Here is a 24,710-nt window from a genome sequence, read left to right as displayed (position 1 = left end):
TTATGAAAATTGATGTATGAAACAAGGAGGTGGAGGGTGGAGTGAGGCACTAGAGAGGGTGACAAGGAGCACACCAGGACACAGCCAGGCAGGGCTGAGCAGCCTGGGTTGAGGCTGCCCCAGCCAGCAGAGAATAGGAGGGCACAAGGTTGGTGTTAAAGGTGCTTTGATTCATTTAATGTGCCATGTGTCATCCCCTGTTGTCCTTCCCCCTCCTCCACCCCAGGTCTTAGATTTTTTGCTAGAAATGAATTTCACTTTTTTTTTTTTTGAGTAATAGGCCTCAAACAGCATGTGGCACTGCAGTGACAGGCTTGCCAAAAACTGTCTGAAACTGAGTTATTACTTCCAGTATCTCTGTGCATGTGGCCCAGGATAGCAATTGTCTTTTTCTGCAGTGGTATTGCAGCATGAACTTTCATCTAATTCATTATCCACCCTAATACTCAAGTCTTTCTGCATTACTGCTTTCTAAACAGCACTCTCTCACTTCATTCCTGCACTGATTATTATTTCTCCCCCACTGCATAGCCTTACATTTATCTTCAGTGGAATGTCTCACTTACATCAGCCCATTTCGATGAGCTTGCCAGGCAGCTGAATATTTCTGAGGCATTCTTGCTGGCTTCTCCTCCTCTTGGTTTAGCATCATTTACATTTATGGAGTGTGGGGTTGGCTTTGTCCTCCAGATGCTTTGACTCGGTTGGATAGGAAGGATCAGTGTCCCTGTGCCCTTTCAGCCTGTGCTGCATCCCACCACTGTATCATTAAAAGTGAGCACCACTGCTGGTAATTTTGGTCTATTTACTTCATCTGAGCTCTGTTTCTGCTTGCTTTTGTTTGTTTGATTTTGGTTTTGTAGAGGGTTTTGTGTGTGTGTTTCTTTGTTTGTTTTTATTCGGTTTAGTTTTTTTGTTCTTGTTCTTGCTGCCCAAGGCCTTAATCCTCTTGCTCCTAGTAGTACGAGGTTCTACGTCAAGATCTTTATAGAATTCTCTGGAGACAAATGACCAACGAACCACATATTAATTTGGGACTCTAAACAGCACCAGATCTTCCTTCTGGGAAATTTCCAGAAAAAAAGTCTTGCATGGGTGAAAACACAAATGGGAAACTGAAAAGCCAAGATGGAAGTTTAATGCAGTTCACAGATGAGCTCTTTAGTATTTAGTGTCTTCTCCCTCTGAACAGTGCAACTTATTTGGAAGGAAAGGAGAGAGTTCTCAGAGTGATGGGTCATGTTTTTGGGGCATATATCCCAGACTAACAACTTGTTCAGTCAGCACAAAAAAAAAAAAAAATCTCTATTTATGTCAGTTTCCACTTTAGCTTTATATTTTGGGAAATAAGTGTGGATGAAACCCTTTGCTACAAAATCCGTATGTAATGCAAGCTGTCAGCATAAAAAAGGGATGAAAAACCTTGTTTTGTGGATCATAAGCCAAATTAAATACATTGTTACGCAAATAAAAATGAATGTTTGCCTGCTTGGTTCTACTCAGCTTTTAAGTTTGATCCCAAAATAATTTTGGTGGATCTGGCTGGAATTGCTGTCACATGCTGGAGGCACTAAATCTGGCTACCTGGGCACTACTGATCTGTTTCAGCACAGAATGGTACAAATCTCAAGTTATTTCTGCTCAGTCCAGGGGACCATGCACATTTATGCTCTTCCATCTTTCCTTCAGGAGATTATGCAGCTGTAGGTGGCAAGACCTGACTGCAAACTGAGAGGAAGACATCCCACAGTGGGACTCCAGAGCATTTCTCCTTTCTTTTCTTAAATAGTTCTTTATAGAGCTTTCCACCTTCAGCATTAATTTGAGAGCCAGAACCAAATAACCAGGAAGAGATTGATGTGGCCTCACTTTATTTCCCACAGTCGATAAATTGTTAAATGGGCCAAAGGACACAGGTTAAAAAAATCATTTTGTATAAAGAAGGAGGGATTTTTATTAGATGACAAGCCCCTTTCCGTGCAAATTTGATAGTGGGGCATGTTTGATCTCGTGTCATGCAGTGGAGCAGCTCTGCTGGCTTCATAAAGAGCTCAGTGTTCTCCATGGGACTGAAATCAGCACTGTGCCCTGCATTTTCTGCTGGATGAATGCTGGGTGTGCTGCTCCCTTGGAATGGAGGAGGATGGTGAATTTGGGGGATGCCTTGGAGTGAGGACTCTGAGAGCCCTCAGAGCAGGGAGTGCAGAGGGGAAGCCCTTGCCCAACAACAGTTGTACTCTGGGAACTCTGCACAGTTTAGCAAAAACCCTGGTTTGTAGGTAGATGTTAGTCTCCACTGATGGAATCCAAAGGGGCTTTTAATGGGAAGATAAGAAATGAAATTATAGGTTGCCTACAGGGAGGCAGGAATATGTCTGGAAAGATGGCAGTGGGTGGACAGAAGTCAGGCACAAAGCAGGTCTGAGTCCCACGGTCCTTGCTATGGTTCTTTGGATGAGTCAAGATTTTTTTTTTTACCAAGATATTTCATGTACTTGGGGGAATCCATTTTGAAAATGTAGTAAGGCTGTACTATCACAAATGCTGGCAGTCGATGCAAGCAAATTATTTCTAGAGCAGAGATGTGGAACTGCTGATTTTGCATAAGTTTGTGTGTTTGTGTGAGTACTGCTGGATTTAGTGAAATGATAATGGTATGATTCTGCATTAAGCAAGGCACTGGAAGTACAAAATACTCCATTAAGGTCATGTTTATTTGCTATTCAGAGGGTGCTCTTTTAACACTGTGCGTGCTACAGCACCTGATTATGTGAGAGTAAGAGTGAGACAGGAGGTTCCGGCCATGGCATTTTCTGCTGCAAAACCCTTAAAGTTTGGGTACTTGCGATAAGGCAAGAAGTGAAATAAAGCTCCCTTTTGCAATCGTCGACCCAGTTAATCCAGTACAAACTCCATTATGTGTCTGTGGTTTATACATTTCCCAGATAAACCATGCCATGAATGAAGACACCAAAGCAGCCCCTTCTCAGAGTGCCTGGGCTTGAGGATTCAAGTCTCTTCTGCACAAATATACTGAGCTGCCACCAGATTCCAGCTTGTTCCAAGCTTGGCTTCAAGCTTGTCTTTGTTGGAGCTGGCTGTGTGAGCAGTGAGTTTACCCCAATATCTGGGTTTTCATTGCCTTGGCTCATTCTGCCCAAGCTACCTGAGGTACTGGAGAATTGAGTTTATCTGTTTTCTCCCAAATACCTGCTGTGGTTCTGTCAGTACTGGCTGAGAGAGCATCAGCTTCCCTGTGGAGGTCAGCCTTGCATATGAACCTCTGCTCTGAAGTTTTATTTCTGTGTTTGCATCACTCATTACTACAAATAAAATTCAGAGGTGATGGCATCCTTGTGAAGTGCAGTGGGGAGAGAAGATGAACAAGGATGAGGATTCTTCCTTTTAAGAAATGCAGATAATGATGGTTAACAGGAGTCTGAGGGACTGTGAAGGATGCACAGACCAAGAGTTTTCAAGGTTACAGAGTTTTCTGGTGCTCCCAATTATTTTTCTGTCTGACTATGAAAATCGGACTCCAGGTTTTAGAATATAGTGTGTTTCAGTCTTCTTTAAGGTATCTCAGCTTAGATGCCTAGAGTACCAGTCTGTTTGAAAACTTTGTCTTAAAGGTAAATGGAATGTATTTCTGTATTCTCTGGGAAGTGTCAGAGGATGGTTTGGTGAAATAAGGGTTTTACAAACAGCTGGTTTTGAGGTGTCTGCAGTTCCCAGAGTTGGGGGATGAGTGTTCCTGGGATGCTCAGACTTCATTTCTTCAGCTCTGGCAGTGTGACAAGAACAGCAGACCCTCCTTCCTGAAGCAGCCCTGCAGCTGTCTGGGCTGGTTTTTTCTGCACTTTCTTCAGGGGGAAAAATACCAGACTGGTTTGTTTGGTTTTTTTTCATTACATGTAGCTCACACATGGGTAGATGGGAGCTCATGTTCCACAGACTGAGAACCCTTAGTCTCAGGGTATTCTGCGAGTTCTCTGGCAGAAGCTTTGCTGCAGGGCACCATCCTCTTGGCATGGGTGATGTTGCAGTTGGTTTATTTGTGGGGCTTTATCTTGAGGTGGAAGTTGATGGCACTGTTTGTTATCTGGTTGACTGCTTATTCTGAGCCCAAGTGCTGCAGGTGATGCTGGTTGACATCAGTGGTCCAAATTTACCAGCTATGTCACATCTTGCACAGCTGATGCCAGCTAAGTGTAAGCCATGAAAATACAAAATCAAGCCCTTTCTAATCATCCAGCAGCATCTGTCTCTTCCTGGCCTCCCAAGCTTCTCTTTCTGTGTCCCCTTAATGGAGCATCATTAATGCATCTTGAAGTTGCCTCATTGTCTGGCTAATGAGCTTTGCTCATCTCGGTTCTGAAGCCAGGCAGGGTGAGAGCAGGAGCTGTGGGAACTCCTGGCTGAAGAGACTGGTTTGCTCCTCCTTGGGAGGGCAGCTGCTCTGGGGGAGAGGGGCTGATGGCACCGGGCAGCACAGTGCAGTGCGTGCCCAGGGTCTGCCCAGGGCATCAGAGACTTTCTTGTTGCCCTTAAACTCCATCCCTTGTCATACAAGGAAAAGTCTGTGCTGCAAATCTCTTTTCCACTGCTTGTCCTCACCAGCTCTGCTGCTCAGGGACCTGCATTATGCTGATACGTTGGAGTATTACAAAATTGCACTGCATTTAACTCATGGCATTGAACACAACAGGTTAGCAAGGGGTACACCTAGTCACTGCTGTATTCATGTTTGGGATAAGGGCTTTTAATTCTGCCAGTTAATTTAATCCCCATAGTTTGACAGCATGTTCCTTGGACTATTTTTCATCTTCAAATTGCATTCTGCTGGTTAGTTCCTGTAGAGGCCTGCTGTGCTCTGCATTTATGTTCTTGTTCTTAGGATTTGTGCTGTTACCACATCATCTATCAGACACGTGAGCTACAGAGAATGAATGGTGTGAAAAGCCTCCGTGTCAGTTTTACGAATGGACCTGTGGATTCCACTCGCACAGGAATTAAGGGGCTGTCTGGGTGACTGTCATCTGGGAAAGGGACATATGTCTCGTGGCAGATGTAGCATCTGGGTATCTGTTATTTCACTTAAGTTGCGAGAAACTCGTCATTTTTAACTCCCATATTTCATTAATGGAAAGCTGTGAAAATTGGCTATGTGTTCACAGGAGAACAGATTCTGGCTTTTATCTGATAATGGGAAGAAATCTCTGCAGCATTATCGAGGGATGAAGTCACATTCAGAATATAATTTGTTGATGCTGTCTGACCACTGTATGTTGTTGTAACTTCCGTCCCTGTTTGGCAAGTTATAAAATAATCTGCAAAATATGGAGATCCATGTCTGAAAAGTCTGTTTAAAAGTAATGCACTATCAAAATGGATTGGCTGTGCCTGAAATATTTCTAGATTTATTTGCTGTCAAAGGGTGGTAAAATATTTAAGGTAAATAGCCTAGTTTTGTTTAGGAATTTTACCATGAAAGAGCCTAGGGAGATGAATTAAAGTATTATTTATACTAATTGTGCAAAATATTTTAATTGCCCAATATTATAAATTTATTATCTATCAGTTTCCTCCCTCTTCTTTTCTTCTTTCCTTCTGGCTCATTTGACAACATTTATTCTAAGAAATTGCCTGGAAGCCTGAATTCATTTCAGCACAGTGCGTGTTGAAGTGCATAGCATTGCAGTGTCTCCAGCTTACCTGCTTCTCTTTAGCACAGTCCAATTAAAATACAGTGAAGGCACCTAGATAAAGGTGCTGCTTTTTGCTGGTGAGGCTTGCAGATGGGTATCTTGCATCACTCATCTCTTTATCTCCATTTAAGAGATGGTATAAAAGCCCTTCAAGTAATGTCTCTGAGCTTTCATGCCTTTTTAAAATGCAGTGCTGTGCAGTCTTCAAGAAAAGAATGGTTTTCTTAGTTTTGAAAAGTTGCTTTTCGGCAGGCATTGATTTGATACAGAACTAATTGCTAGAATACCTTGTTATTTAGTGCTTCTTTTGTTACACACTAACAAGATCTTTTCTTTAACTTCCCTGCTTGAAGTGTTCTCATCTTGTGACAGTACTCCAGACTCCAGTGAACAAGGCTCTGTCTCCAAAGGCTGGCTTGTAGCTCCGTGTTGAACTACTCAGTTAAGAAGCTCATACACGTTAGGGACTAGGAATAAAACTGTGATTCAGCTGCTACTACAGCCCACGGTGGCAAGTCAGAATAATTATGAGGTGGGCAATGTGTGTACCTTTGAATTTGTCCCACTTTAATCCGAAAACAGATTTGTGTGCAACCCTTGTCTTCAAAGAAAGCTTAAAAGAATGTGAGTGTGGCACACAATCTAGTTAATCTGCCATTATAACTAATGATTTCACTATTTAGACGTAACGTATCGATCTTAAAGGCTTTTTCTTTCACAGCTGATGGCTTGATACCTTTTAAACACTAATGCCGAGGGTATAATCTCTCTGAATAGTGAAATAGCTTTATAGTTAAGGTAGATTGGGGATAAAATTTTGTGTTTTCATGTGAGCTATGAATACCAGTAAGGTACTCAGGCAGGAATTACCTTATCGTACCTTTGAGGGCACTTATCAAATAATTTTTATTGGAAAGTTAATGTTGAGTCAGAGTGAATGGAGAGCTGCTCAGGATGCTGAGTGCAGCCAGCATTGCTTTTGCTGTCTGCAGGTCTGTGCCCGGGCTGATTCATTTAGCACATCATCGAAAATCATGTAGCGTTCAGTGCTGCTTAAAATGATATGAAATGGCGTGTAAGGGATTTCTCCATGCTGCCTTTGAAGGATCCTCTCCTTCTGGCAGAAGCAGGGCTGCAGAGCCCAGCACAGCTCCACAGGCTGTGGGTGTTACACCCAGCACACCCCGGCGCCCGGCAGCCAGGGGAGCTGCTCAGGGTTTAATCTCACACTTGTGAATCTGAGTGTGCAGTCTCTCCCTTTCTCTTTCAATCGTGTATCTGCAAGCCTCAGACCATATATTACGGTCCTCATTTCCCCTCTGCAATCAGCACTGGCTTGATGGATCAAAGGAAACTTGCAAGGCAAGGGTTTCTGCTGTGCCTTCTCTTCATCTCTCCCTCCTGCTCTGTGTCCCTCTATTCCACCCCTCTAATTTGGCTGCTCCATGTTGAGCCTTCCTGGAGCATGTTCCTGCCCCTCCTATTGCCCTGATTTCCATTTCCCCAACTTTTGCAGGGCTCCCAGAAGAGAGGAGCCTCTCCTGTTTGCTCCCTGTCAAACCAGGCTGTCTAATTGCTGGCTTTTCTCCAGCATCCAGCTCTGCAGGAGTGGAGCAGGAAACCACTTGGCTGCTCCCTGTTCTGGAGCTGTTAACTGTCTCCCAGCTGAAAAAAGACTTTTGGAATCCTGTAGTCATTGGTGCTTATATAACCTAAATATTTTCTCAAAAACTTAAACTTTCATTGGTGCCAGGTTGTTTTGGTCAGAAGATACATCCCCACCTCCCCACCTCCCCCCCCCAAATCTGGAAAAAGTAGTGATTCTACCTGAAACATAGGATTGTTTTGCTGTATGAAGCATTTCCTTTTTTGAAATAACTTGATTTGAATGCTTTGGCTGTTTCAGACTTTTATCTGAAAAGCCACTGTATGCTCTGTTCTGTACCTTGGACCCCTGGAGGATGAGAGAGTCACTGACCCCAATTAACACTGAAGAACAGAAGCACCATGAGGCTGAGTCTGGTTTTCTGATGACTTTACCACTGTGAGATATGGCCAGCAATATCTGTTTGTTCACTAGCACAACAATACTTGTTTTTTCTTGTGTTTCTGCGGCCTCATGAAGAAATGCCTGGTTGTACTGTGAACAGGCTGAGGGAGTTAGGGGGTGTTGTGGCATGATTTTTGCAAGAGCCAGACCGTTACCTTTCCAGTTCATGGCATGGCCAGAGATTCTGAGCTATCATCCTTTGCCCAGAGTTTCTATCATCCTTTTCCCAGAGTTTCTGCAGCTGCCCAATAAGTGTATATCTTCTCTAAATTGCTGATGACTGCTGAATTACTGCATGTTTATAAGGGCATTGTTATTGACATTAATGTTGGGCTTTCTAGCAGTGGTGCAGGATTTTATTTAGAACAGGATGTTTCTTTCTCAGTTTGTTTCTTTTTCAGTCCTACAGAAGCTATTTAGCAACCAGCAAGTCTCTTCCCCTACTTCTCTTGCAAAGTACTTGAGCTCCCTCCTGGTTTGTAACATCTTTTATGGTAGAAAAAATTTTGTGTACAGCATGACTCTTCATCTTTTTATAAATACAGATAGGTGCTCAAATCTGTTAAGTATCTATGCAGAAAACTAAAACTGCATCTTTTCACAAGAATATCAGGTTTATAATTGCATGAATAAGATGCTGATGAAAGCAAATGTTTAATTTCACATTAAAGTTAGGCATTCATAAGGGCTTGGGTTTGCATAATTTAATTTTCTGCACAGAAGACACTGAAGATCAGAGGCATGATTCATGGCCATACCATGGTTACCGTGAGGCTTTTTGATGGCTCCAGCCAGAAGTACAGAGGTGTTTACAACCTGAGATGTTTTGCACTGACTTGGAGCCCCTGTACTCTCGACAAATATTGATTATGTAGACTCAGTGCCTTTCTCTGGATGTCAAGGCACACAGGAAGGCTCACTGAGCAGACCTGCAGGAGCACCTTGTTCTTTGGAGGAGGCAGTGTCCAATCTTCCTCCTGCTGAAAGGTTCAGACTTTTTCAGCAAGAGAAATCCCACAATTGCTTGGCTTTTCTGTAGAGGATGCTCAGGAGAAAGCCGCTTTCATTTTGTAACAAGGAGAGGCTTCAGGTGTATTTGTCAGCACATGTGATTTTTAAGTGAATAAGTTGGCCATTTTTTTCTGATAGCCCTTCCAGCCATCTACCTAGGTTATTTCATTGCTGTCTTCCTTGGGCTTCTCATGGTCTCTTATCTTTGTTCAGTTTTGTGGTTTTTTGCCAAGAATGTTTGGGTCTCCACATCCCACACCCGTTCTTTCCTGCTGAAATGAGTGCCTGTTAACTCCCAACCACGTAGACGTATAAAAGTAAATAAAAAGAAAAAAAAAAGACTGAAGTAAGATGTTTAATTTAGTATTTTTAGAGAGGAAGACAAAGCATGCGAGGTCGTGTTGCCTACAAATCCTGGTAGCATGATGTGTTCCAGTGCTCCTAGTTCACAGCCTAGGGTGAATTTAACATTTAGAAAGTTGCCAAGGAATGTGGAAAACTCATTCAAATGGCACAATTAGTACCTTTGCTCGCACAAGAGATGATTTGGCAGGGGCAAACCTGTACTGCCTTTCCTGAAATTGCACGACTTTTCCTTCCACTTTGGGGTTCCAAAACGTGCAGAAATCCACATTGCAGAGGGAAGGTTGTACCCAGAGCTGTGCAGCACTCATGGATAACTTTGGGCACAGCAGGCTCTCTGCTGCTGTGGTGCAAGAGCCTCCCAGAAGCTTTTTCAAAGGGAAAGAAAGGCAAATTCTGAGTTACTGGTGCATGATGTTCAATAAAGTCCTGTTCCAGGCTTCTCTCCAGCCCAGCTGTAATTGGCTTGGGAATAGAAGGGAATGCAGCACTTGGTGACTGCATACGGGTAGCAGTGCTTCATGGGGTTTTCTGAGGGTTTAATTTGAATTATTCAGCTAGTTTCTTACTGATCAAATAAGTGGTTTGGGAGAAGTTGGGCTTAAATTTCCATAAAGCCATTTGGTGCATACTTGTTCCTCATTCCGCATGTCTATGGATCTAAGGTGGTTTTTGTTTGTGTGCATTTATTATGGTGCTCTGAAAAATGTAGTTGAATTTATTACAGACTTTCTACTGACATTTGTGAATTTACACACCTCCACGTTGGTTCAATCAGATGCATAGAAACAATAAACCAAATGTGCACATAAAAAGCCCAAATACCCCACATCATCATGGGAGCAATTCATTCCTTTACAAAAGAAAAAAATAAAAATTATTTGAGGTATAAAGGAAAAAGTCCTGGGATGGAATGTAGGTGGGTAGGGGTAGGATGTGGGGTTTTTTTTCTGGTTTACTTGAATTTAACACCTTGTGGAGTTTTACAAAAATTTCTCCATTCCTGTTCTCTGCCTTTCATGCTGTAAGCCATTGGTATGGCACACTGGGTGTTTTGACAGACATAGTTTGGTAGACATTGGCAAAGTAAACTTATCTTCTGGGTCTAAACAGAGAAAGTTTGGTCATATGTCAAGGTTCATATCGTTTGTTTGTGTACATCAGAATTTCCTTATGGAAATTACTGGAGTTGTACAGGCATCCAGACCAGAATAATGGCATCAGTGAGTCCTGGCTTCTCCTTTGGCTGGGGGGAGGTTTCAGCCTGGTAAATTCTTTTAAGCAGTCTCTGGTTTGTAGTCCGTGCTCAGCAAAGATTGAAGCTTCACTCTGCAAACTCCAGGGAGCCAATACCACTTTCTTAACCATTCCTGCTTCTTTTCTTGCCAGCTCTGACCGAGGGTTACGTGGGCTCTCTGCATGAGAGCAGACATGGGAGTTCTGTGCAGATCCGCAGGAGAAAGGCTTCAGGGGATCCTTACTGGGCATACTCGGGTGAGTGACTTGTCTTCTCCAGAGCACTAAAACATGAAATGTCTCCAGAATCAAATTGTGTACTTCCTTTTTATTACTAATGTGCTCAGTTTATATTAGTTTTACAGTGTATTTTCCTACTTCTGCCTTCCTTGCAAATTCCCCCTGTACACATGCCTGCCTTTCTTGCATTTCTGCCATTTTATTCTCCTCCTTCTTTCAGTCTTGTTTTTGTTTCTTGACGTACCTTTGGTCAGCCATGCTCCCAGACCTTTCTTTGCTCTTCTGGTCTAATCAGTACCAAGCTCACCATTTGCTTACCATTTTGCACCTTCTAGGAAGACTGTAAGCATCTATATATATATATATATATATATATATATATATATATGTATCTCCAGAGTAAAAGAAAAAAAAAACAACCAAAAAACCAACACAATTTTTACAATTATTTGGTTTTATGTATGTGTTTTTGTGGTAGTCTATAATGACAACAATGAGACTTGTCAGTGCATCAAGCCAGGATGTGTGGTGCTGAAAATATAGGATACTGGAAGGGTATTTTATTTTTTTTCCTATTGCTTTCATAAAGTCTTATGGAAGAGCATGTGTACCTGCACAATTTTGAAATACCTCAAATAAAAATACACTTCAGAATGATGTCTTTGATTTGCTGGTTGCTGTGTTCTAGAAATGGTGTTAATAGCTATGTTGACTGTGTGGAAGATATCCAATATATAACAAGTTTTTATGAAGATTTCAAGCATTATATTGAACTTGTGTGTGCTTTTCTGGAAGAGCTGAGATATGTTTGAGACATTTGTTGCTTGTCCAAGAGGGTTGTTGTGCAGGGCTAGTTTTAGGTGAAGGAAAAATATTACTTTCTAAGAGGTCTGAATGCTGATATAAATATGCAACTGTTACTTTTTGACTGCCAACACCCCTCTTTTATCCAGACCATTTATTTCATTGGGAATGAATGATTATAGGTAAGTGTAGAAGGTTTTTCCATCAATATACACAAGTTATCTCTATTAGATGTCAAAATACAATCTATCTCATTTGCAAATGGGGTCAGGCAAGCAAAATAAATCTAAACATTTCAGTAATGTAGGGCAAATGACCACTTTTGATTTTCAGCCAGTTCAGCCTCTCTTACCTGATGCCATTTTGTTCATATTTGCTCACTGAGGGGACCAGAAGTTATGAAAGTGCTGAGCTTCTGTGTTTAGGTTGAAAATGGGAATAAATGGTGGGTGGCAGAGCCCAGACACCAGACAGATGTTTGTTTCTAGCTGAGCACAGTGAGGAGGATGATCATGCTATCTGTTTCTTTCTCCTTGCTTCTTCATTCCCCAGAATATTTCCCAGGAACCCTGAGCAGGGCTTGGCTAAGCACTTAATGTACTAACATTTGTCCTGTGGGTAGGGTTTTGGACATGCCTAGGAAGTTTACATCAAATGAGCCTACAGAGAGGGGAAACTTCACTCTGCAGTAAGCAATTAGCCTGTGCCAGTGGTTTCCAAGCTCTTTTACAGGCATTATCTGGTAGGCTGCTTCCCTTCCCTATCCTCAGATGGTCAGGCCAGCTCCCCTCCAGTTATTTGCACAACAGCTGCTGGCCCAGCCCCAGCAATTACGGGCAGGGAAGGAGGCTCTGCTGGGCTGAGGGCTGGTGAGCCTGGAGTTCCTTCTAAGGGACTTGGCCAAAGGGAGTAAACAAGACCAGGACAGCCCCTGGCAGCCCCCTCAGCTTCTGCTGAGCCCCAGCACAGACCATGTGTGTTAGGCTGAGCTATGGCTTTGTATTGGTTTCAGTTGAGTAGAACTGATTTACAGCAGCCTAGGTCTCTCTCTTTTTATGGCTGTGCCTGCCTGCTTGCAGAGCTTTTGTATTTTTGGGCTTAAGATTTCTGTAATAAATCCTGAGTTGGGGGTGGAGAGGTCCAAAAGCAGGCGGCCAGTTGTGGTTTTCCTGCTTGGGGGTGGGAAAAGGGCACAGCCATGTTGCAAAGAGCCCTCAAATATCCATCTTCCACAGGATATATCTGTCCTATACTGTGCTTTTAGATTATTTCCTCAGTAGCCTGTAGGAGACCTTTGTGCTGCTTGGAGCTCTTGTGGAGGGTGAATGGTCTAGGAGCTCAGGAGATCAGGAATTTTCCTCGTTTTATGAGTGATCTGTAGCATTACCCTGTGCTGCCTGGTTATATTGATCCTCTCAGGCACAAGAGTGTTGAGAGGAGAAACTTCATTCATTGATCAGGTGTTGAACAACCCTCAGACCTGTAACGTTTGTATGAGGTACCCACATCCCTAAAGGTGCCTGTGGATGTGAGCTCCAGTGCCTTGTGCACAGAGCTGCACCACACTTCTCCTTTCACTGGAAATGAAAGGATTTTAAGCCTTGTAAAATAACCCTGTCGTCTACAGACACAATTCTGACTATAATTTCTAGTTCAGAAATAAAACTTGCAAAAGTAAAGACTAGATAATTAAATGAAGAAGGCCCATTTTGAATGGGTTCTGTCAAAAAGACAGCAGGAAACACAGTCAGCCCTTTAGAAGAAACTTCATTAAGTCTCTGCTAGCAGCTCTTTAAACCAAATTCAGAAGTGAGCAAATGCTGAAAACAGAAGACTAGCTTGTCTTTAAATAGGAACAGCAAAACTCAGCAGAGACTGTCATTTCCTAGATGTTCTTTTTAGGATTTTTGAGGAGCTCAACTGACATTTCTAGGGGGAATTCTCTGTGCATGTGTATTCGTGTGTTTTGGCAAAGGATTTATTCTGTTATTTATAGTAGTATTGTAAGTTTTGACATGATTGTGTCTTAGAGTTTGCCAAGGACTTCCTAAACTGGGACTGGCCCAAGTTACTTGTAGTGCAACAGAAATGTGGAATAGGCACAGCACGGTCACAAGAAGCAGCTGTGGATCCTGAATGTGTTTCACTGCAGTCTTTGCTTTTCCAACTCATCTTTTCTGTTAGGCTGACCACTGAATGGACAGGTTTGAAATTATTTTTAGCACATATTTATAATTGCCACAGAGCTCAGTTTGTTTCTAGTACCCATCAGAGTGACAGTTAGTAGCAGTTCAGGTGCTTTTTCATCAGTGTGAACATATTTTTGTAAATACGTAAACTAGTTTTTAAACAAAAAACCAAAACAATACTTGAAACAAAAGCCTACAGAAATACGCTGCTGAAACATCTGCTAGATCCAGGGCTTTCTGACTTGACCCTCCCTTGTGTAACGTTTGCTTCTTCACAGAGCATAATATTCCAGACCTTCAAAGATGCCTCTCAGTGTCAAGTGTTGCATCTGGCAGGGCTCAGAACACTTTGCTGGTAATCTGAGCAGACCCTAGTTTGCCTTGCAGGAGGCCAAAAAATGAGTAGCTTCAGGGTTAGGGCCTTAGGAGGTTACAATGTGAGATGCTAACACAGATGGCTGTACCTTAAGGGATGGTAGCTCTGGAGGACCTCTATCTACTCATACCTGTTCTTTTGAAAAGCTGTTGTGCAAAATTAATGTGACAGTCATTGCTTGAGATTGTGGAAAACCAGAAGTAGGAAGGGGCTTACCCAAATCAGGAAACTCCTTTTTGAGTCTTCAGGTAAAAGATGTAATGTCTAATTATTCCCAGTGTTAATTTTTGTGATTAATGGCATGGAATGGGTCTGCCGTGTTCTGGGGCAGGATGTTGTAGACGATGGTGCTTTTGTCACAGGAGTTCCCCAGCTGAGCTGGGGTGCTGGCACTGGCTGGTGTGCCCTCCTCCCTTGATGACTGTTCTGCTGATGAGCTTCAGTGCTGAGAGCTGACTCATTCAAGAAATACTCTTCTGAGTAATCAAAACCATTTGGGCTTCTCAGAGAACAAAAAAACCAGAGGTTGGCTGAGGATGTAGATGCGTTCTTTTTAGATGTTTATCTAATCGTGGCTTTGTAAAGAGAATCCCATGTAAAAACCTCATACAGTTGTTTTTTTCCTTTAATCTTATGATGCGTTCAAGGCATCTCTTCCGTCTTTGTACCTTCAGTCTCTCCTATTCTATGTGAAATTCTTTGCACCACTCTACGATGCTTCTGTTATTTGTGCATGTCCTTACTGATGTTTTTTCTGTCTAAAATGTTGAATCCTTTCTCTCCCAAGATTTTGTGCAGCTGCTGTGAACATTAGGAGAAGTTAATAGAAGAAAAATAGGCTTTACAAGAGTAGAGATGACCCTGTGAGTGGGGAAAGGTGTCCATTAAGAACAGGAACTTTGGCCATGCTGTCAAGCTAGTGGACACTATCAGTGTGTGAATGTTTTGTCCTACAGCACTTAGGCACTTATTGCTGTCCTTTAAGATGCTATTATTTAAAATATAACCGGTGGTGAATGTAAGAATTGAGTGTTCCTCTCAAAAGCAATTGCTGGCATTAAAACAGGAATGATGGGTAATGGTTATTTCCTGAAAGAACAGCAAATGGTGTTAACTTGTGATGGAATGTAACTTGGCCATATCCTTTGTAAATGTGTGAATTTCTCTCTTTGCTTAGATTGTTCTCATTAAATAAGCTGCTAATGTGAATTGGACAGGAAATAATCAGCACATAGTAAGGAAAGCATCAAGACTTATTGAACTGAGAGGTAACTAATGGGCTATTTGCTGTGGTCAGTATTTCACTCCTTCAGTCCCTCAGAATAATAAATCTTGGTATTGACCAAAACTCTGGCACACCATGTGCTCAGTTATCATTCCTCTGTAAAAGTACTCATCTCCCTTAAATGCAGGATAGTCAAAATGGGAGGTTCTGGCTCTCTTGCTTTCTCACTCCTTTGAGCTGACTTTCTAAAGAGGAGCTAAGCTGAGAGAAGTAGGAAAAACTTTCCCATTAATATCTGATCTGATCAGTAAACTGAGCTTTGAATATTTTTATCTGCATTCATCAGAGATGAATAGTAGTCTTCAGTGAACCCTGCTGGAACCAGCTGCAAGGCATTCGTTTCCATATGCATCTTGTTAGTGGAACAGTTGTTCCAGAAATCAATGCTACACTCTTTCATAAGGGGAACACAGGAAACCATAGCTGGAGAGTTTGCTGCTACTGTCTGAGCATGAACCCTCATTTTGAACGTGCACAGCTAAAGCAACTGCTGTGTGTTTTCCCAAATAAACAGGAATTACCATCTGTATATTTTGATTGTTTGTATTCTGACGTTTCTGGTTCATGAGGCTTCATGTCCACGACACTGTACAGATGTGCACGAGGCACATCTGTGTCTGCAGAATCTGCATCTAAATGTGCATGTACCCAGAGGATGTCAAGGAGAGTTCCTTTTATCTTTCCTTAGCTATCCTGCCCCTGTGAAGGAACCAGTACAAAATACTATCTTTTGTTTCTGTTCTGAGAATGAAGAAATGAGTTGTCACAATGCTTTCCCAGAGAATAGGATACATCTTCCTAACCATAGCCTGAGTAAGGAGTTCACAATCATGCTGGTGTTATTTACCATTAGCAGTTCCCTGAGGAGAGCCAGCCTTGCCAGGAGCAGCCCAAGTAGTCTGTATCATTTTTACTAAGCTGTACTGCTGGGGAACGCAGCCCTGATTGAGAGTCTTGTCATTTACTTTGTTTGTCTATTGGCAAGTTTCTAAATAATCTGCTAAGGAAACCTCAGATAGTAATTTAGTTTCTACTTAGACACAGACACGATTTCATTATTGAATACCATTAATACTGTTTACTCTCTCTCTTGCCACCTTTTCTTGTGTGCCATGCTAGCAGTTTATTCCAAGTACTGTTGTAGTCAATCCTGGTACATCCAGTCTATATTGAAATGCTTTGATGGATTTTTAAAAGTTGGATGCAGATATGGTGACATTCCCTTTTTTTTTTTTCTTTTTTGGTAAGATTCTCACTAGAATTTGATGGGTTTTCATGCTTAAGTGCATTAAAGCAAATCTCTGATTTTTGAGTGTTGTGAATTTTTTCTTTACTGTTTCTTACCAGATAGGCCATTGGCAGATGAACAGCTTTGAGAGGCTGAAATAGGAGATGTGCAAGGAGCCAGTCCCTCAACTTTCACTCTTTCATGAATTTTTTTTCCCTAGCACAGCACAGAAGTATAAAATAACAGCAACAGATGCCAGATAAAATCTTCAAAGCTTCAGATACAGTTGTTCCAGTATCACAAGCATTTTTACTTTGCACTGCTGCAATCCCAACTGTGGTGATCTCCCCTCACATGAGGGAGCACAAAGAGCTGCTTTAGCTGGGGAGGGGAGACCTCTCACTTCTTTAAATGTGCTGTGCTTTTTGTTGCATTTTCTTTCAATGTGAACACTGGGACATTTGTGGAAAACCTCTGGAATTACAACAACCAGTGCACTGTTTCAAAGGACTGAGAATGTGCTAAAGTGCAGAAAAAAAGTTGTCAATTTAGTTGATCTCTAGGCACTGAAATAAGCACCAGGACAAAATATCTGAAGTTCTTCAGACATAAGAACACGTGAAATGCATATATTTTAAGCATGCAAAAGAAAGATGGATTATTTGGGTAGCAGCTGTGATACAAGCTCAGCAAATGGACTGGAGAATACTCAGAAAGTTCGAGTCTGCTGTTTTTGAGGTTCTTGAATGATTACAGTGATATATTGAAGTTCCAATCTGGATTTCATATGTAACTGAACACATATAGGAGAATAACAGTGAGGAAAAAAGTATGTGAACAGCAAGGATACTTCAGTGAGAAACAAAGCAAACACGGAAGCTCTGAATAGCCTTGTAGTGTGTGGTTAAAAAAAAAAAAAGTAACTTGGCACAAACATTATTGCAATAGTCCAAGCATGAAATAATCAAGGAATGAATGAGAATTCTAGTTGCAGGATATAAGCAGAGTCTTTGTATGAAATGGCTGGGCCAGGCCAGTACTGCAGTTGATGCAGTAGATGTAGAATTATTTCCATTATTTCAGTTACGTCAGGTAGCTTCTTTGTATCTTTGCAGTCACTGCTCAGAAGATAATCTTTTTTTCAGCATCCCTGCCCCAGGAATTGCCCCATCTCTCCCCTTTCCCAATAAGTGTCTCCATCTTGCAGAATGAGGTGTTGCAGATTTACAGTTTTTCATCATTATGATCCTTGACAAGCAGCCCCTGCCTGCACAAGGAGCAGATCTGCCACGCTGGGCTCCCTCGCAGGGGGAGCAGTGAGAGGGGCAGGGCTGGGCATTCCAGCTGCTAGGGGATACAGGTGCCAGGTTTTTATTCTGTGTCAAAAGTCACATGTCTGCTGGAGAAAGGAAGAGTCCCATCCAGATCCTTTGGTGTGGGGTTTTGTGCCCCGGATTGGGGTGACCCCGAAAGATGAAAAAGTCCCTCTTCCAACCCGTGCCTTCAAAGAAAGACTCAGTAGTCTTCTGTTGTCTGGTCTCAAGGTAGTTTATTGTTGGTTATCTAAAAGATTCTTCTCCCTGAACTGCTGTGGCCCGTTCAGCAGGTCAGACAAAGGCACACTGCCCTCCCAGGGGGCTGGTGCCATCTTTTATATCACACATTACGTGTTACATGTTTATACTTTTTCCCCAATGCCTATCATCTATATTGAATAGTGACTTTCTACTCTAAACCAATCTGTGAGTGCCAACATCACCAAAGACATGGAGGCTAGGAAGGAGAAAGAAAGAGGACAGGGCACACCCAAATCCCTCCATCTTAAAACTCTTGACCCCCATGTACAAAACTTGGACCCCTGCGTACAAGGCTTACAACCCCCCTGTACAGCACTCAAAAACCCTTCCTTTCACTTCGTGACTACTTCTACTACAATACCTAAACTTGTGTGTGTGGCTTGTAATTCTTCATACAGAGTTAGTAATTTGCTCCACGGGCTAAGATCAAAACCCCACGTGTGTCTTTGGCTGCATGCCAGGGTCTCAGAGCCCCCTGCCAGCGGCTCTGGCCATCCAGGGCACCCAGAGGGATGTCCTGGGTTCCCACACTTTGGGACTGCAGAATGAGTGCTGAGCAGCTGCAGGAGCTCTCATTCTTACAGTGCCTCTGGAGGTGTTTGCGTGCTGGGCCCGAGGGACAGGGCGGTGTGAGTAACTCTTGCGTGCACCCCATGCCATGCACAGCAGAGTGGGAAATTCAGTGCCAGTCCCAGGGCTGTGCTCTGTCTCTGAGGCCACACATCCCACCTTATCAGGTGCTGATTGAAGACACCTTGGTTGCCTTGGAGACTGCCTCCTTTGGGGGGGACCATGTTGGTAGCACAGCTGCTGTGAAGCTCCTGAGCTAACAGAAGGTCTTCTGGAGGTGATCAGGCTGTGGAGCTTAATTCTTCCTTCATCAGCAAACTTGATTTCTCCCTGTTCTGGTGCTTTGTTGAAGCTCTTAATCTGTTTGATGCTTTCAGTTTTTTCCAGTGGGTTTGAGGAAGATCATGTTATTTTCCTATTCAATACGCAGAACATTTGGCTTTAAGTTACAAAGTTTTTTTTTAAAGGCTGCATATGCCCAAAGAGTTGGATGGGCACACTTTTAACTTGTCAAATTAAATAAATATGAAATCCTGCAATGGAGTGTGGAGCTGTGCATATAAATTACATCCTTAAGCAGCACTTGAGTGATTTTCTGGAAATGTTTTGAACTCTCCTGTGAACTTTAAGGGTCATCTCTGTAGCCTTTCTATCTGAGGGAGGCTATTGGTACTGGAATAATTTATTGAAGAGATATGTTGCTCTGCAGTGTAAAAATAATGTCAAGCCTCACTGGGAACCTGAGTATGAAGCTTCTGTTTTTGTAAAGCTGGGAAAGCAAGTGGGTTTAATTCAACTGAACCCTGAATGAATGTTTCCTAAGTGTGTGTTCCCACCCATTCCCATCTCTTTACAGTGCCCAGTTGTGAGAGGAGTGGGACTGCGGGATGATAATATTTTCAGGATAATTAGTGAGATGAGTGGTTTCATTTGTGAAGAACTAGGAACCCTTTGTCCCTGTTGCAGAGATATCAAGATTGGCACTTGACCTGCCATAGTAAGGGCTGGTGGGTATTGCTCACTCATGGAGCTCTTGTGGTTGAACTCTCAGTAGGGGGAGATACTTTTGAAACACACAACTCCTTTAAAAATATCTAAGATTTGGCCAGCAAGAAACTCTTCCACCAGAGAAGTCTTTGCTGCCATGAGTATTAGACCTTCCATCTTCCTTCATCTCCATCCTGCCTGTTTTCTTCCAAACAGTAAACTTGTGCTTGCCAAGTTTAACCTAAGCCAGTCTGTTCTGGCCGTGGCTGAAGTAAACCCTCTCCCCTCCATGCCCGTGTGAATGCAGTCTCACTCCATGCACGTTTTCTCCACGCTGCTGTAGGGTTACAGCCTTGCAGGCACGTACACAGCTGCACATCCCTCCTTAGCACAGCTGCTGAGAGGGAAGCTCATGCTGTGAGCACAGCTGTGGAGACCAGGAGGGCACAGGGAGGCTGGGTGCCCTGTCTCATCACCCCAGTGTGCCTGAGCTGAGGTCTCTGATGCTGGCCCGTGCTGATTTTTTTAGCTCGATGTAAATTAAAGCATTCAGGTAAACATCTAAGGTGTGTGGCTGGAAGAAAGTGGAGGAGGAGCTGTTCCGCGTGGGGTTCTTGATTTCTAACTCTCTTGAGAGGTTTTCTGAGCTGTCTGGGTGTATAAATTTCCTCAGAAATGAACAAAAGAGGAACAGTCCCTGCAGCTGAATGCCTGAAGGTGATGAGTGTTGGCATGTGACTGCAGTTTCTGTTGCTTTTCTTATGTGGAATAGTGAAACAAATGTTTCCTATGTGTCCCAACTCCCCCTAATGCACTCGCAGCTACAACTAAGGTGACAAAAATCCCTTAAATGTTGATCATTTGGTTTTGCTTTGTGCTGGGTTGGACCTCCCAAGCCCCTCTGCTGTATTTCACATCACCTGGTCCTTGAGCCCTGGGGCCCATCCCTTGTGTCAAGCTCCTGGATGATCAAACCACTAAATGGACAGGCTCAGAACGAAGAAGTGGAAGTGATGGGATTTGCTCTGTGTTTGTGTGAATGTATTTCCCAAGTACAGAAAGAAGATTTACCCGGAGGTAGCGCAGCAGTGAAGTCATGGAGAGTTGAGATCACTTCATGTTCAGTTTTACATGCTGTCTTTTGCTCCCGAGGTGTGGTGGTGTGGCTCAGGCTGCTGAGCTCAGGCTGCTGCTGGAGCCTTCTGTGGCCCCTGGGGGTATGAAAAGCCATTTTACATGCCAGATGCTAGTCTGCTCCTACCCAGAGGTGACGTGAACTTTTCAGACAGATTCCAACTTGGAAGCTTCTGTGGCACTTCAGATCGTGTTTTTAATTTATATTTCTGTTGCTGGAGACGTGAAATTGAGACCACTTATCTTCATGACACGCTATTAGCATATGCTGATCTCTGAGGAAGGGGATTTGCTCTGTAAAGGTGTTTGCAGAGAATTGGATGTGACTTTTGTCAAGAAGGGCTCAGTGCATGTAGCTCAGCTACTGCTTATATTGCACAAGGGCTCCCCAGATGCCTGCAGACATAATTGCTCTCAGTGCAAACACAGAAAAGTTACCTCTACCTTAAATTTGTGCAAGTCATTTGAGAGGTGGCTTGGTGTTAAATGCATCGATGGCTGAAGCTGAGTGCAGTGAGGTGAAGACTATGAGCTGGAGAAGGCACTAAGAGCTTCCTTTTCTCTGTTGAGACACAGAGCTGTGCAGCTCTGTGAACAGTTAAGTGCTTCATATTCCTGTGAAAAGTCTCCAGTGCCTAAGAAGCTCTGAGTTGATTTCATGGCCTCCAGTTGGGCTGTGTGCCACTGTTCCCTGTGCTGATGCTTGTGCCTCACTAAACCAGTGGCTGTGCTGGATCTGTAAAGGTCACCCCTCAGTTTGGGTCAGAGTTACCCAGCAAGTTTGAGAGTTGTGGTGGGAGGGAAGGGGAGCTGGTAGCTCGGATGCAGTAGAAGGCTCAAACACATAAGCCTATTTCTTTGGGAAATTAGGCTAATCCATGATGGGCCCCTATTCAAAATGGCAAGAGCTCCCAAGTAGCTTTTCAGAACACGTGCCAGTAAAGTTCTGCTTCTGTGAGAAAACCCCTGTGAGTGTGGCAGATGGGTTCTGAAGGCTGAAAAATGTCTGGGTGGTTCAAGTGATCAAAATATTAGTCATAATTCTATCCTGTGGTGCTAAGTGAAGTATAACTGTTCAAAGGAAGTAGTCCAAGTCCAGCCTTTCCATTTGATGCCCTGATCATACGTGCCAATGGAGGAGGTCTGCACAGGAGCCCTTGGAAGAGGGATTTGTAGGCAACCATCTGTTTGGCATTAGCAGAAGACCTTAAATGAGGGAAGGTGTTGTGGTGTGGCACCTGAACTCGTCATTCAACATTGCATCTTATGATTTCAGTAGGAACAGGAGGGTACAGTATAGTAAACATTTTCAGCTTTTTTTTTCTCCCCCAAAGTACTATTGGAAACTGTAATAAAAAGTAACTGCTGGGAAAGTAGTTTTGCTGAGTTATGCTATTTCTGAAAATGCATAATGCTCCATAGGCTTTTAAGTGATACTGGGCATATTTAACATTCTTTGATGTTAATTTCCTGGCATATGGACATCTCTACTTATTAAAATAAATAAGTACTTTCAAATTTAATGAAATGATGGAGGAAATGGCCTTTTTTCACATTCACGTCCGCTTCACTGGATAATTTAATGTTTTAAAATGTAAGTTCATATTAAAGTTTAAAATTCAAGTATTGGTTTTTGAAATTCTGTAATAAAAAGGTTTTGCTGTGGGAGAGCTGTATGAATTACTGAGCATGATAACACGATTAGCAAAGTCTAGCTGGTGATTTCTCTGGTACAAAATGCGAGCTGTAAATCTTCCCAGTAGGACCTACAGCACTGGTCTGCTAGTGGGAACTCCTGTACTGATGGCTGTTCCATTCCTGGGGCATTACTCTGCAGCCTGGCAGACTTGCCAGCTGCCTGTATTCCAGAGTGAAGGTACAGCTGTGGAAAAAGTCTCCTGCATCACTGACCTTCCCTCACACACACACATTTTACTCTCTCTTGGAGCTGGCACTTTAAGCTTCTTGGGGCAAAGATGAGCACTTGTTAATATTGGCTCCCAAAAAGATCTTGCTGGTGTTTTTAATACTAAACATGTATATTTGCTTCCAAGGTCTTTGCATCTAATGTTACTGTGTTGTTATTAAGTACAGGAAACACACTTTGATCCTCTCTTCTGTGCTGAGGGAGAGCAAGAATTCCCTGGAGAATAAGTAATGTTCAATGTAACTGACTGGATATAAATATTTGAGTCCTAAATATTTAATGGAAATCATTGTGTTTGAATGTAGCAATGTGCAGTTGATGGAAGTTTGCTCTGTGTCTTGCGTGTCTTGAGAGACTGCTCACGTGCTGTGTTGAAGCCAAGGGTGGCTTTATTTCATTTCAAGGCAGACTAGAAACTGAAGAACTTATTTTCAGAGAGAAAAATGGCAAGAGACCCGAATGAAAAACCTACTCAGCTGAAGCAGAGGTGACAAAGTTCACTGTGATTATATTGATTTTAAATTACTGTGTAGAGCTGGGACTAGCCTGTGTCTAGTCCTGCTCATGATGAGAAGAAGAAAAGAAAAAGGCATGAATACTCTCCCCTCTGCTTCCAAATATTTTGTTACCAGTATGAAAATCCGAGAGCAGTCTTGTCCTCCTGACATTCCCAACAGGCAAAATAAAGGTGTTCCAGCATCCTCAGTGGAGCTGAAAGGGGATGAGAGGCACAGTGAGATCAAAACCTGTTTTTTCTCCCTCAGCAGCCTACCCCTGTGCCCTGGCTCCTGAAGGGAGGACCACACAGTGCCCTGTTCAGTGTGTAACAGATGCCTCCAGTCTGTGTGTGCCCCCAGCTCTGCCAGAGATGACGTTAATAGGAAACAGAGCATGTCTTGAGTTTGATGCACTTTTGGTGAAAAGTACTGAGACTTGCCTATGCCACAAATTAAAACTGAGCTGGAATTAATAGCAATTAACAGCATCCACATTCATCTACTAGAAGTTTTACAGAAGAGTCATTACTGTTTAACTTTATGTAGTTTGCATCTGTTTCACTGTCAACGAGAAAATTATCCAGTCATTTAGAGTTTACCATTTATTTTAGACCAGTCATGTGTTTTAGTATCTAATGTGTCTTTGGGGAACAAGGATTTAGAGCAAATAAAGCTAATTGTGGTGAAAAATGGATATATTATTATCAATGGTATATATATTATTGTAATGCCACGTGACTGAAGGAGCAGAGGGGTCTGTCTTGTACCTGCAGTAAATCCAGTGCAATTCTGATGGGAGATGTTGAACCTCCTTGTTTGGTGTGATGGAGAGAACGCCTGAGGCACTTGGGTAGGGAAGATGACTATTTCTGTTCCTTCCCCATGGTTTTCCAGCAGGCTGACATAGTGTGCATTCCTGGGCCCATGCCAAGCTGAGATGCAGTCTCCAAGTGCGACTTTATTACTTCAGTTGTAGATGATTAATTTTGTACCAAACCGTATGGGCCTGATTAACCCAGAACACTGCAATAATGCTGTTTTAAAGATCTTTAGTGCATCCATTACTTCTGTTTCCAGTCTGCTTTTTCACTAGGAAAAAAACCCTTGTTTCTTACCATTGAATTCTGAAGTAGGGTCTGGTCCATAAAAATCACACTGAACTGACAGTGGCTTGTTATGTTTAACATTCTCTTCATTGAGGGAATGTCCAAGATGTCCTTATTTGTAGCACCTTTGTAAGGCCAGAGGTTCTTGCTCCCTCCACCACTGTAAGGGAGAAAAGAAAGCCATTATCTGTCCTGAGCCATCCAGGAGATTCAGGAAGCAGAAACTGGGGTCCAAACTAGGGTTTGTCGATGTGCTTCACCCCTTTCAAGCCACAGCCCACTTTGTGTATGGTAGCCTGTCTGAACCACACAGGTGTGTTATTCTCTGGCTGGAAGGCTCCAGCTCTCTGGAGCAGGTTCTTGTGGTGCAGGAGGATGCTGCCCGCCTGTGAGTGTTGGGTCTGTGCAAGTCGAAGATTTGG

At 42.8% G+C, this 24,710-nt stretch overlaps 1 protein-coding gene across 1 annotated transcript in view; it reads left to right on the top strand.

Moving 5' to 3' along the window:
• PTPRG (protein tyrosine phosphatase receptor type G) overlaps positions 1-24,710 on the top strand; it is a 394,385-nt gene that overhangs the window by 76,106 nt on the left and 293,569 nt on the right. Inside the window, exon 2 of the mRNA XM_038149628.1 lies at positions 10,522-10,626. Coding sequence (XP_038005556.1) covers positions 10,522-10,626 — 105 coding nt within the window. The remainder of the gene's footprint in view (positions 1-10,521; positions 10,627-24,710) is intronic.

The sequence above is a fragment of the Motacilla alba genome, chromosome 12, assembly GCF_015832195.1.
Source record: "Motacilla alba alba isolate MOTALB_02 chromosome 12, Motacilla_alba_V1.0_pri, whole genome shotgun sequence".
In the NCBI taxonomy this organism is placed as follows: domain Eukaryota; kingdom Metazoa; phylum Chordata; class Aves; order Passeriformes; family Motacillidae; genus Motacilla; species Motacilla alba.
This window is presented reverse-complemented; position numbering and strand designations above follow the sequence as displayed.